Source organism: Echeneis naucrates, chromosome 13 (assembly GCF_900963305.1).
Source record: "Echeneis naucrates chromosome 13, fEcheNa1.1, whole genome shotgun sequence".
Taxonomy (NCBI): domain Eukaryota; kingdom Metazoa; phylum Chordata; class Actinopteri; order Carangiformes; family Echeneidae; genus Echeneis; species Echeneis naucrates.
In genome coordinates, this window is record NC_042523.1 from 19,829,248 (window position 1) to 19,842,698 (window position 13,451).

At 40.8% G+C, this 13,451-nt stretch overlaps 2 protein-coding genes across 8 annotated transcripts in view; one reads left to right on the forward strand and one right to left on the reverse strand.

The window, feature by feature from the left end:
* fli1 (Fli-1 proto-oncogene, ETS transcription factor) overlaps positions 1 to 3,992 on the forward strand; it is a 30,146-nt gene extending 26,154 nt beyond the window's left edge. For all 6 annotated transcript variants that reach the window (XM_029518182.1, XM_029518186.1, XM_029518181.1 and 3 more), the window contains 2 exons: positions 422 to 469; positions 598 to 3,992. In XM_029518182.1, the coding sequence (XP_029374042.1) occupies positions 422 to 469; positions 598 to 1,127 (578 nt within the window). In that variant the 3' untranslated portion in view covers positions 1,128 to 3,992. The remainder of the gene's footprint in view (positions 1 to 421; positions 470 to 597) is intronic.
* Positions 3,993 to 6,153: 2,161 nt separating this feature from the next.
* kcnj1a.1 (potassium inwardly rectifying channel subfamily J member 1a, tandem duplicate 1) lies at positions 6,154 to 10,139 on the reverse strand. 2 transcript variants are annotated; one of them, XM_029518188.1, is made up of 3 exons: positions 9,987 to 10,127; positions 9,217 to 9,415; positions 6,154 to 7,775 (listed from the first exon to the last, which is right to left on the reverse strand). In XM_029518188.1, the coding sequence occupies exon 3, from the start codon at positions 7,755 to 7,757 to the stop codon at positions 6,636 to 6,638; it is 1,122 nt and encodes a 373-aa protein (XP_029374048.1). In that variant the 5' UTR covers positions 7,758 to 7,775; positions 9,217 to 9,415; positions 9,987 to 10,127; the 3' UTR covers positions 6,154 to 6,635. The 2 variants fall into 2 exon arrangements, with proteins under 2 accessions (XP_029374048.1, XP_029374047.1); XM_029518187.1 differs by lacking the exon at positions 9,217 to 9,415 and having other exon boundaries at positions 9,987 to 10,139.
* Between the last annotated feature and the right edge of the window lie 3,312 nt (positions 10,140 to 13,451).

A 13,451-nucleotide genomic window follows, 5' to 3' on the forward strand; every position in this document is an offset into this window, starting at 1 on the left:
AAACGGATCAACGTGTGGCTAAATCCTCAGAGCCTGAATAACACCACTCTTTAGGGGTGATTCACCAGCTTGTTCCCGCCTGTATTTTTCTCCGTACCTCTCAGCCTTACTTTAGCATGCTTAATTGGTATTCATTGGTTATTGAGCACTCAGTAAAGGAAAATTCACACCCACCAATGCCAGAAGAGACTACATGCTGCACATTTATCTGGATTTAATCAATTTAATCTGATATTATGAGCCAAATTAAAGAAAAGGCTTTTTTTTTTTTTTTCTCTACAAATCATTAGCATTTAGCCGTTAGCCCAGCAACTCGTTTATTTTGTATTCGGTCTTCCATCCTAATCAGTGCAGCTCACATGCTATTGTATCATATCAGTAATCAATGTATAGACCAACACAGCTCTGCTTGTGTCCACAGATCCTTACCAGATTCTTGGCCCCACTAGTAGTCGCCTAGCCAACCCTGGTAAGATTTTCAGCACATCTTTGTCTTTATAATGCAGCTGCGGTGAATACACAGTGTACAATGAATAATGTATTTGGATGTTTTCTGCATCTTTTTCTGACTTATTTTGTGCGTGTGTCTAATGTCAGGTTCAGGTCAGATCCAACTGTGGCAGTTCCTCCTGGAGCTCCTGTCTGACAGCGCCAACGCTGGCTGCATCACCTGGGAGGGGACCAATGGCGAGTTCAAGATGACGGACCCCGACGAGGTGGCGCGGCGCTGGGGCGAGCGTAAGAGCAAGCCTAACATGAACTATGACAAGCTGAGCCGTGCGCTGCGCTACTACTATGACAAAAATATCATGACCAAGGTGCACGGCAAGCGCTACGCCTACAAGTTCGACTTCCACGGCATCGCCCAGGCGCTGCAGCCGCACCCCACCGAGTCCTCCATGTACAAGTACCCCTCGGACCTGGCCTATGTGCCTTCCTACCACGCCCACCAGCAGAAAGTCAACTTCGTATCCCCGCACCCTCCGTCTATGCCCGTCACGTCCTCCAACTTCTTTGGACCCACCGCTCCATACTGGAGCTCACCCACTGCTGGCATCTACCCCAACCCAAACGTTCCTCGCCACCCTAACACTCACGTGCCTTCCCACCTGGGCAGTTACTATTAAAGTATGGCTGTTTAGTCCACCTGTCGCCCTATAAAACTCGCCCTCTCCCAACAACAAAGTCCACAATTACTGACCTACACTCCCATGACGCCAAACCAATAAAGACTGAATACATGGAGGCAATTTGTCCTCGGAAGAAAATTTGCTCCTAAATGAAGGATGATTAAATTGAAGGACTTTTTTATATATATGTAAGAATTTATAAACAACTGGATGCTATGCTCCAAAATGGAATACTACTTAACTTTTACAAGACTAGCGACTATTTGTTGATGTTTTTTTTTTTTTTTACGTGCGTCTGAGTTTCCTGTGCCTTTCTATTTCCCCTCCTCCTGAAAGCTGCACCAACGAGTGTTCTTCCCCAAAACCTTCCCAAAACCAAAGCCTGAGGAAAGAAGAAACCACCTGAGTCTGTTTGCCTCCTCATCCTGCTACAATACCAGACATGGGCCTCTTATTTATAGGTCTCAATATACATCCTCCTCAGCACATTATGTACATTATGCTTTCAAGCATCTGCCTTTTCCGCTTGTCTACAGCCTTGCCTGTGGGGTTTCTTATCCTCGTCTGTCCATCTGCATCGTCTTATGTGTGTGTCGAGAGTCTTCTGGAATTCGCTGGAGTAGGAAGAGCTCTCAGAGGGACGGACTTTTCTCAGCACTGAATGAAATTTGGCAACTGGAATATGCCATTCACAATTTAATTTATCCTCCAAACTGGAAGGCTAGAGAAGAGTTAAATCTTGGAGAAGGAAGCGCTGTATGTTTTGCTGACCTGGGTCAACTCAGTCGTTCAAAATGCTTTTCTGTGTGGCGTGTGTGGAGTTCAAGACAGCCGTTGTGTACAATCAAGTCGTTTATGCTGGGGAAGCTGAGTCAAGATGTAATTGAAGTCATTTGCAACAATAATTCAACCCAGGTCAGATGTTTTCAGGGGGGCCACACACTAGGCTACTAATTGTTTGCCATGTTGCTGCCTTTCAGCAATGCCATTTCCAGATGTTTTGTTGCTGGACCATGTCAGTATTAATGTGAATGTCTGCTGGTTTGTGAAATGCGTAAAAGGGATACCCCTGCAGCAAAATCCAATTTTGTCAGATGTTCCTTAATATATATATATATATATATTTGGTTGACATTTTTAATTGAGAAAATGAATTCCCTTCATCCAGAAGATCACATTTGCTGCACCTGTACAAATCTCAAACAGGAGAGGTGTGATTTTGTAGGTATTATCTACATAGCAATGCTAACACTCTATGTGGATACGTGGGCGTTATTCTTTGTTTGTTTATCCGAAGTATCAATCTATTTTTACTTTGAGGGGTTTACTTGGTGACAAAATGAGACCCAGACCTCCCTCCAAGTCTTAGTGCCTTAACTGCTGTTTTTATTCCGCATATTCCTATTCATTCAATATGAAACAGCATTACAGCTTAAAATTTTTTAGTTTCAATGTCTGACCGGAAATCTGACAATTTTTGATTTTGAAGTGCACTCTGATAACAGCAGCTGCCACGGTGTCTCCTTCTTCTATGTAGGCCAGTCAGGACCGTATAGGTCAGCACAGAGAAGTGGCTTAGTAGTAAGTCATGTTAGACAGTCAAGTTGCATTATTATTATTATTTTAATTTTTTTTTTTTTTACCAGGGCTGGATCCTAGTTTGAGAGCAGCATGTGTGTTTGAATGTTAGTTTCTCACTGATCTAGAGCCCAGCAAAATGCACATGAATCTCAAGTCAGGATTTCATCATCATCATGTAATAGTATCATATCAAAAACATATCGGTGTTCAAAGCTGTTTATAGCCGAAGCATTCCTTAAGAGTAACTGAAAATGGACACTTGAAAATAAATTACTTGGGACTGAGTAGTTTATCAGCGAACAAAACCAATAAAGTATGACGAGATGAAACAAAGAAATCCTCAGATTCGCAAACGCTGTGCGTTTGTCAGACCTATTTTTTATTATTTTATAAGCATCAGTCAACTAGGCATTAAAGCAACTTACTGTATAAATTATGCAGAGTTATTTTCATATGTGACACAGTATAAAAAAAAAAGTCAAGAGAATTAATACGAGTTGACCTCGGTCAAAAATGCAAACCTTTTAGGTCCATTTCTGCTAAGTAGTGTGTTCAGCATTTAAGCGTTTTTATATCTGTACATTTGGGCAACGCATTTTAACATTTTTATTGTCTTGTTATTTTTTTCTGGAATTCAGCTGTAACATCCCAAATGCCTTTAAATGCACAAGATGTCGTCTTGTCCGTTTAACCATAAATGCCTGCTTGAATCATAACCCAATTGCCAGGGATTCCTCCCCCTCTGCAGTATATGCAACATGTGATGAGGATGATTTGTTTCCATCCTGAGTCACTTTCTATGCCACATAGTCTTTGGATTGGTAGCTTTTCCTGTACATTAAAGAATTTCAGGTATTTTATGCAAAATAATACCAACAGTATTATTATCCGCATCCAGCTTCTCCTGAAGATCTATAGCTTTAAAAGAACAAATAAAAAGGGAACATGTAATTTGTAGCATAAAGAAATTATTTTTATGTTCCCTTAACTTCCAAGTTTCACAAGCATCGACAATGAAAAGGGATCTGTGCTACTTCGTATATGCAATGTATTTTGGATATCAAATATATATATAAATATATATATATAGATATGTGTGCGTGCATATGGATGTGTGCGTGTGTGTGTGTGTGCGCGCGTGCATTTGTGTGTATAATTTTACAATTAACCAGTGTATTATTATAATTATTATTGTAATTCCTGAAATGTATGAATACCTTTTGGAAAAGGACTTTTGTATAGGAAAATGTGACAAAATAAATGTTTTTACCTCTCGTGTTATCCTCCATTGCCTGGCTGTGGCTTCACCAGATCGATTACCAAAGATGAAAACGACGTCATTCAGGACATTTTCAGAAACCAGACGTACTAAAGTACAATCTGAAACGTGACTTGGACATTTTGCACACCACTTGTCTCAGTTTTTGGGATATTTCTTCCTCATCAGATATTTTCAGTGTATTTGTTCCTTTGGGTGAGAAGTGACGCGTTACAGTTGTGCAGTATGGTGCATAAGACTTTTAGGTCATATTTATACCTGCAGTGTGATTCCTGTTTTCCTCCTTCTCCACCTCCTCATCTTAAGCCTGCTTTGTTAGTTGTTAGTTTGAAAGACATGCATGGAAGGGAGATATGGTGGAGTTGGTGACCAAACTTTGTTTTCTTCATCTGATTAACCCAAGTTCCATGTTGTCATGGCAAAAACAGTGATGAGCTGCATTCACACCATTTTCAGTTTGGACTCAACAGATCATACGAGACAACGACACAATAAACACCTAAATATGAGGAAAATCTTTTTTTTTTTTTTTACCTTCAGCCATACAGGCATGCTGCTGTTTCATAATTCTTACAGCCACACATTTCATCAGCTGAGTAAGAATGCAGCAATCCCTCAGGGCAGTTATTCATTCACTTTAAAAAGTCAAATGTAAATAACAGTTACCACTTGCATAATACTGTCAGCGGTGTTTTATATCAGCTTATCTTTCTTGCTTATCTCAGACTAATTTCACTGTTGCACACGTGTTGTCAACTGCATATTATACATGGTGAGGTCAGTTATCTGAGTACTGAGAAAAATTTCAGACAGTGAATGCATCACTTCTACATGAGAAAAGATGTACAGTGGCGACAGACCGAGAGAGATCCTGGCTCTGTGGTGTAAACACACCCTGACCTTTTTTTTTTTTTTTCCTGATGTAAATATCAAATCTCATCTGAAATGTCATTTAATACAAACTGCACACACGGCTGAGCTACATATGGGCATGGTGAATAAAATCCCTTTTACCCGGTACACGGTATGTATACATTTTTAGGATGACTCTCCTACATGTTGCTTTCCTTCATAGAAACACGCTTAATGGATTAATTAGCGGCTCATTGCATCATTGAATATTCTTTTTGAACACAGGTTCAAATTGTAGGGGTTGTGGATTTAACAACCAGGATGCATCCTGTCTGTGCCTCTTATGAAAATGGAAATATGTAATACAAGTTACAAAAAATAGCTTTCAAAAGACACTTGGCGCTGCTAAGTAATTTCACATATTTGTCTATGTTTACAGTAATTATAATTTTTTTTTTTTTTTTTTAACCATGGCTTTGCTTATTATTCTCATTTGCAGCGGCACCATCCCCGGGTGAAGACACATGCAGAACACTGCAGGCATATGCAGTTCATTAGAGGGGCCTTAGCAGGAGGTCGGCATTAAAAAAAAACCTGTCAAAGCTCCATGCTAGCAGACAGTATGTGCTGTTATTTTCTAAATGGAGAGTTCAGGTTTCACGTTCAGAATCTGTGGGCAAAACCGCGGACAATAAGCAACAGCACTGATCTTCCAAACAACCACCACTCTGTTGTGTTTGCGCCCCTGTTTGCTGTCACAACTTCATTTTGTTTATAGATAATAATAAGAAAAAAAAAAAAAAAAAAAAAGGGCATAGGGGTCAGCACCTGTCATAGTGCTGCCTTGACCGTTTTGATCAGTCCAGCTTCGTTGGAACGTGAAGAGGAATAATGGGGCTCAGACTAAAAAAAATACAAAAATAGCCTTTATTTCAGTGTATTTTTCCCCTAAGATCAAATACAAAAAAAAAAAAACTAGACTCCACAAAGAGAATTGATTTTAAGCCATATTTTAAGTGTTTCCTTCGAGCTCTGTTCTCTCACAATGTCCTCGCTCAAGAAAACTACAACCGCATCACCCAGCGTTTGAAAAGATGGGCCTTCTGAGACCAACCTTTCGCTAGTGCCTCAGTGTCTGAACAGCTAAAGCGCTCGCTAATGGCTCAAGTCCAAGTGTATCTTTGTGTGCTATAGCATACAGCAGGTATTCAGTGGAGGAGCATGCATTATGGAAGAACTACTTCATCTTTTTCTCATCCATGACACCAGTATGGTCCCCAGCACCGCTCTTTCAAGTAATTGCAAGATGTATATATATTTTTCTTTTTAATCTTTTCATACTTGGTAAACCTGGTATGCAAGGCCAAAAGTGAATTCAAAATACAGCAGGAGCACATCTGTATAATTCTTATGATTAACGTGAAAAATCCTTTGTGTGTGTGTGTATTCTTGAATTGTACCTTCAATATCTTGTATGACCCCGCCTCCCTTTGAAAACGGGTTTTTGGTCAGCAGACAGTGGCAGGCGTGGTTTTACATACAAATACTTCACAATAAGAGTCACACAGACAGCCTACAGACAGGTTCCTTATCTTTGTTCAACACAAAAAAGAATAACAAATGAGTAGGTTTTCTTTTCTTCATATTTAAATGCTACACAACATTCTGTCCATCATCAGACCACCTTAAAGTCATATTAAAGACCCCGTTAGGCCTTCACAGTCTTTTGAGACGTACAAGTCTCTACCAGTCTCAATTGCTATTGTTCATTGCATATCGTTGCCTCCGCGGTCTCACATCTTGGTGACGTTTGGGTGATCATTGATTTCAATCACCTCAAAGCCCTCGTTGTCGTTTCCATCTCTGGAGTGGTGATGGTGCCCCTTGATGTTGTGGAAACAGTAGGCACAGTGTGCAGTTGCTACAGGCACCACCTTGGAAAAGTTGGAGAAGTCTACTCTGTACTTGCCCTCCTTGCTTCTGGAGATGATGGGCAAGAAGTTGTAGCCCCACATGATCTCCTGAGGAATAAAGGAGGTCCGCACTTGGCAGGAGGAGCTGGTGGACTCTGCTGTGCCGTCCAGGAAGACAACCAGCTCGAACTCCTGCTTGTGGAGCGTGTCCACCGCTATCTCGAAAAAGGGGCTGCTCTTGTCGATTACGTGGTAGAGCGTGAGCGGACATACGAAGAAGAGGTTTTCCTTCCCGGCGTCCACCAAGAAGTCAATGTTCACCTGGTCCATGATGATTGTCTCCCCGTCGGGCGTGTTGGTCATTCTCAGAAGCTTTCCGTATATCTGGCTTCCTATCATCAGCGTCTTACGCAGGTTGGCCACTCTGATGGACAGGCACAGCGAGCCATTTTTGGGACTGATGACCGCCATGTCACTAAATGTGATGGTCTTTGCCCTCTTCTTAGGCAAAGAGATTTTGGACAGGATGATTCCACACATGAAACAGTTGATAATGGCTCCGATGAGGGACTGAATGATGAGAAGGGCCACAGCGCCTGGACAGAAGGGGGTCAGTGCCCGTCCACCGTACCCAATGGTTGTCTGGGTTTCTAGGGAGTAGAGAAACGCCGTGGTGAGTCCGATAACATTGTCAATACAAGGAGTGTGGTCTGGTTTTGGATTCTGCCACGTCAGGTCACCATTGCTGCGGGCAATCCAGTACCACAGCAGACCGAAAATGAACCAGCTGAGAGTGAACGAGGTGATGAAGAAGAAGAGGACAAAACGCCACCGGGTCTCCACAAAGGTGGTCCAGAAGTCAGCCAGGAAGGCGAAGTGGTTGCTGTACCTGACATTTCCATATTCAATGTTGCAACGACCATCTTTGGTCACCAGTCTGGTCCTGCGACTCCTTCGCTCAGCCAGATAGTCCTGGATACGTTTGTTCAAGGATCCAAACATTTTCTACAAGCCCACAGCCTAAAAGATTTTAAGACAAAAACGAAAAAATTTATTGACAACAAAACTACGGAGGTAAAAGAAAATTACAGCTAAAATAATAAATGTACTTGATAGAGCAGTCCATATATATCATTTAAGCAGGCCTTCACAGTCACTGTCAGTCATCCTTCAATGATATAGTTCATTACAAGAGGCACTGTCTGTCAGAGGGAAAGAAGGAAATGGGGGTTTGTGCATATTACACACACACACACACACACACACACACACATATATATATATATATATATATATATATGAATACACAGCAATATTTAGCACCCACAGAAAGCAGGAAATGACTCTGTAACTGGCAAGGCAATCTAAATGACATTTTTTTTTCTTGTTTTTCCTCTTTACTACCCTTCCCACAGTGACATGGCTGAGTCTCACTGCATTTATGCACAATCTCATTTGTACAAAGCTGCTCGGTCCCACTGCCGTTTTGTGAAATGCCACAATCCTGAGTGGGTGCAGCACTGCAGTAAAGCCCCAAAGTTATGACGAGAAAATCTTCCGCTGAAGCAAGACATATCGGAGCTGCAAATAAACGAAACAATTTGGGAATTTTAGTCGTCTGGAAGTGTCTCCAAACAGGCATCATCTTTGTTCACAGGAATTCAGTGCAGCAAAAATAAACGTGGCATTAAAATAATTTGGGCAACCCCTGCCAAGGGCCAGCTGCTCATAGACATAACAATCTTTGACTTTATTCAAGCTCTGAATTCTCGTAAGTCTGGCACTTGATGGATAGTTAACTGGCTGTATTGGCTGTGCGGAGGTTTCCAAATAGGTATGGTCTCTGTTCCTGCCAAGTCATGCAAACTGCCCATTTGGATCACGGCGTGCTCGTTAGTGAGTGTTAAACTGTACAAAACGATCAGTGCACCAAGTTTATATTTTGTTTTCAGCCCTCAAAGCTAAAATCCAGCTATTTTGCCAAAAGAAATCTGATCATCCCACTTCTGGAGCTCGCCTGCAAACTTTAATCCTCTTGGAAGTAAACCTTCTCCTTGCAAACCTCATCATTATGTCAGCATGTTTTCATATTGTAACAAGTTAAGTGAGAAAATAATTTCAGGTATTTGAGTCCTGTAATTGTACGTCTGACAGCAATGCGATCTAAATTATAGTTTAGCATCTGAAAACAAGTCGTTTTACAAATGGAAATGACCAGTGTGAAGATTTGGTGAAGAGACACAACTTTAAATCTGAAAGCTGCCTCACTGTCTTGGCTCCGTGTCCAAACGGGAGCTAAAATGTAATAAATCAAGTAAAGAACAACACTGTTAGGATCATGTATTATTCAGTAGTTTCCTTCAGATGGTTGCTCCAATATAATCACAGGGGTCAAAGTTAAACGGTGTTTGGGGTTTTAAGGTTTTAAGACTGTTTGAACATTTTCTGGTTTTAGATTTACATTTGGGGATGAACGGTCTTCTTGTAGGCAGCACGGTGGCATTGGGGTTAGCGCTGTTGCCCTAAAACAAGTGGGTTGTGGGTTCAATTCCCGGTCTGGGGGCTTTCGCATGTTCTCCCTGACTGGTGATCTGTCCAGGATGGCCCCACCCAAATATGAGCTGGAATCAGCTCCAGCACCCCCCTGTGACCTGGATAAGCTGTAGAGAATGAATGAATGTGATTTCATTATTATAATTTTTTTTTTATCATGAATATATAAGAAACAACAAAAATTTGGGATTAAATGTTGCATTAATTAGTGTCATGATTCGTATTACTGTTATTAAAACTTTCCACTTCTTTTTATTTTCATGCAGCTATTTGGGTCTTATTCTTTATGATGTATAGAAAGTTTCATTGTCGGCTTTATTAAAGTGCAGAGTGGCTATTACACACTTCCAGCTGTACAGCGGGGACTTAGCATTACTTTTGAGTTAAAAGGGAGATTATTGGAATAAGTCTGTAATGAGCTCTTTACTTGTGGCCAATGTTTTCTTTAGTTAATGAGGTGCAAGCCAGAGAAGAAATAGTGCCAATCAATTTATTTTCAGCCCTTTTTTGTTTGTTTGCTTTTTTCCCCTTTAAACAATCACAGTGACAATCCTATTTCCAATCAAACCAAGTATATCACAGTCTTTTGCACTTAAAGACGATTCCCACAACACTTTTGCAATTCTGTAAGAAAAAGAAAAAGTGAAGTGCAGTGAAATCCCAACTGTTTAAACTCACCCCTGTGATGTGAAGTCAAAGTTGCTGGATGTACATGCAGAGGGCGATGAGTGGAAAGCTCCTGTTGGCCCGTCTCTGCTCACTGTCTGTGGTCTTTCTTGCTCACAAAAAGAGTTTAGGTGTGTCCTCCTGTTGTATATGCTAACCAATACCTGTGTGCATTTATACTGTCCTGCCTCATGTGTTGGAGTCACCCAGGTGAAGTTTACGCCCACAAATGCATCAAGCACCCCACCACCCTTGCACACACGCGCATGCACACAAACACCCACGCCCTTCCCCTGGCTCTAATGCTGTTTACTCCACAGATGCCTGCCTGGCACCAAGAGCCATGCTGACCTCTATCACTCCCAGACCAAGGCAGGCTGGGACTGTTTGTGTATTTTAACCGCTTGTTTCAAGTTTGTTATATCTGCACTGAAACTTCGACACAGTTCAATAATTCCAGGAAAATTTGGCGAATGAGAGCAATAACTAATGCAAAACCTGTATGTACTGTATTTGTATATGGTTCCAAGTCGTCGTGTTTCAATGACAAACTGTCTGGACAACATTATTTACTGTGGACACACAGCGGCACACACTATTTCATTGCCTTTGTTTTGCAGAGGTTCCTTTTTTCAGTTTGTGTCAGAATTTTCTAAGTGAGACAGGGAGGGGGCGGCTATTTGTCACCTGATATAAATGTGTTCTATAATAATGCTGTTCTGAGAACATGTGCTCATGATGAATAAAAAGAATTTACCTTGCGTATTCCTCCGCTTCTTTGAAAATTGTCACCATAAAAAAAAAAAAAAAAAAAGTTCAGTAAATGTCAGACAGTGTTGTTGCTGTAAATCAAACATCAGCACAGTGCAGCCATCTCGCTCTCAGCGACACCCACCGTACCCTCTCCTGAGCAACTCCAGAGCTGCGTTTAGATGAAATGTGGGGACCAAAGGACATAAATAGATGATAGTGAGGGAGACAACAGAGTTCACTGAGATTAAAAAGCAGAGGCTCTGGGTCCAAATAGAAAGCTCTCTGGGGTCGGCCAGGAACAAAATCACTTCATGAGCTGAAGATGTTCAGAGCGTGGTCAGGGAGAAAAGTTGTGAATTGCAATGGGAGTCATATTTCAGGTCTATTCTTCTTGGCAAAAGTGCTACGAAGGACTGTAGTATTAGCTTGCATGCTGCAGAGTATGTACTCTTTTTAAAGATACAATGCAATGCTTTTGACAGGAAACAAGATTAGTTTCTAAACACGTTCTTGTAAAGAAAGATGATGAGCTCTGCATTTAAGTTGTTTTTTAATTATTATTATTATTATTATCAAGGAAGAGATTTGCCCGTTGTTTAAATCAGCCCCCTCCTCCCTTTTTATATCAAACAAAGGGCTAGTGACACTAGAGCACATACCTGCACTGATTGCTGGGCTGGTTTGGCAACTTCAAGAGATGTGGAGGCACCGCTGGATTGATGATGCAATCCGGGAAAGTTACTGTCACTGAATAATAACAAGGAAAACAACAGATGAGTCCCCCAATGGTGTGGGGGGGGGGTGCTGATTCCATATCTGAGAAGAAACAGTTATTAACTGATCATCAGGAACCATTCAGAGATTTTTTTTCATCACATAGAATGAAATCTCGTGATCTTCTTGACTGCAGCAATAAGCAATTCATAATGAACGACACAAGACAGGGACGTCATTTGGTTTTTGGATGTGACATGCATGCAATAAATCATTTTCCAATCATTTTTCCTGAAAATCTTTTAAGCATTTTAACTATTGATTTAAATATCATGAGGTTGTGTAAATGTAATAAATCTAAATGTTAATGAAATAGCACAGTAGGCAATAAGAAACTGCACCAGTGTCTAAATGTACAGTACAGATTGACAGAACGGTGCATTAGAGAGGCCTTTTTCCATTCTCTGCTCTAACCACTGGCGACACACTGTGGTAAACAGATGCTCGTGTTTACCTTTGTACTTATGATAAGCTGATTAGTACATAAACATTACATTGTCACTGTAAGCCCTGATGAATGGAAATACATGTTTCAGCCCTTAAGTGCCTTTGATAGCTAGATGTGTTGTGGTGATAGCAAACAATGGTAGTTTCTCTGCGCATCAATTGGACAACTCAAATGACTAATGTTGCTTTCTATATCAGTTTCTGTCAATCAGCCTCAGGGCCAGCAGGCTGGCAGCAGTCGGTGCTAAACTTCACTGCTTGTATAACTTGGTAAGTGTTGAAACAAAAGGGCAAAAGAGATCAAAATGGAAATGTGTTCCGACATGCTGCTGCTCACACTCTGACATCATTAAATCCTATGTTTGCATGTCTCAATCAAGAATGGCACTTCTAATGTGACTGCATTCCTATTTAGTGTTTAACAAATTATATATTAAAAAAATATATAATAATAATTAAAAATATAATAATAATAAAAATAAAAAACTTGCAAAATAACAATGACGGCAGCCTATTTAGCCTCAGACTTAGATCCACATGAGACTCATCACGTTTACATTTTTAAAATTTGAAATTTATATTTTATATTTTAAATTTATACTTAATGGCAATATTTATTCATTCATCTTTTACTGTTTACCTGATTCTGGGTCGTGGGGGTTGTTCCAGCCAGCTCACATTGGACAAGGGTGGGGTTACCCTGGACGGGTCACCAGTCAGGGAGAACATGCTAACTCTGCACAGGAAGGCCCTCAGCCCGGGAACTGAACTCATGACCCACTTGTTTTGGGGCCACAACGGGGCACATTGGATAAGGTCCAGTCCATCGTAGGGCCAACACACAGAGGCAGACAGAGACCAACAATCACTCACGCTCAGACCTATGGACAAATTCAACTGAAGTTGTGTTTTGGTCAACTGGCAAAATTAGATCTCATATTCAGACTCATTTAATAAAGTGAGAAACACCTGGCTTTGTTAAAATGTGCCACTTTCATTCCAGCTCTTATGTGTCAGCGGTTTGGTGCGGAGCAGGTAAAGGTACAGTGAGTTTTTTTACAGCCATCTCAGGCCAGAAAACCAACAGGCTAAACGATGCTATAAAGTTCAATGGAGCAGAGAGGAAGTGCAGCATTGGCTGGTTTTCTTTGAGGGTTCATTATTATCGGGGGGCACATTTGACACAAACATTTGCTTCATTGTTAATACACAAATCGTTCCTGCTAAAAGTTGTTTATTAACCTGAAAAACAAACCTATAATCAAAGTCATGGGGGTCACTTACCAATAAAAAGATTTAAAAGGAATTTTCTGCTGGTCTGTGGGAGAGAGAGAGTTTAAAGTAATGTGCCAACAGCTATAAGCAACGGTGATTCTGATGAACATTTCAAGGTTTTCCTGATGGCAACACTACAAACTCAAATCAACAGTTATTGAACTTTGGTTTCATTTACGCTCACTTTTTTTTTGCGTTAGTGGCAAATTGATGATTTGAAATGACAGC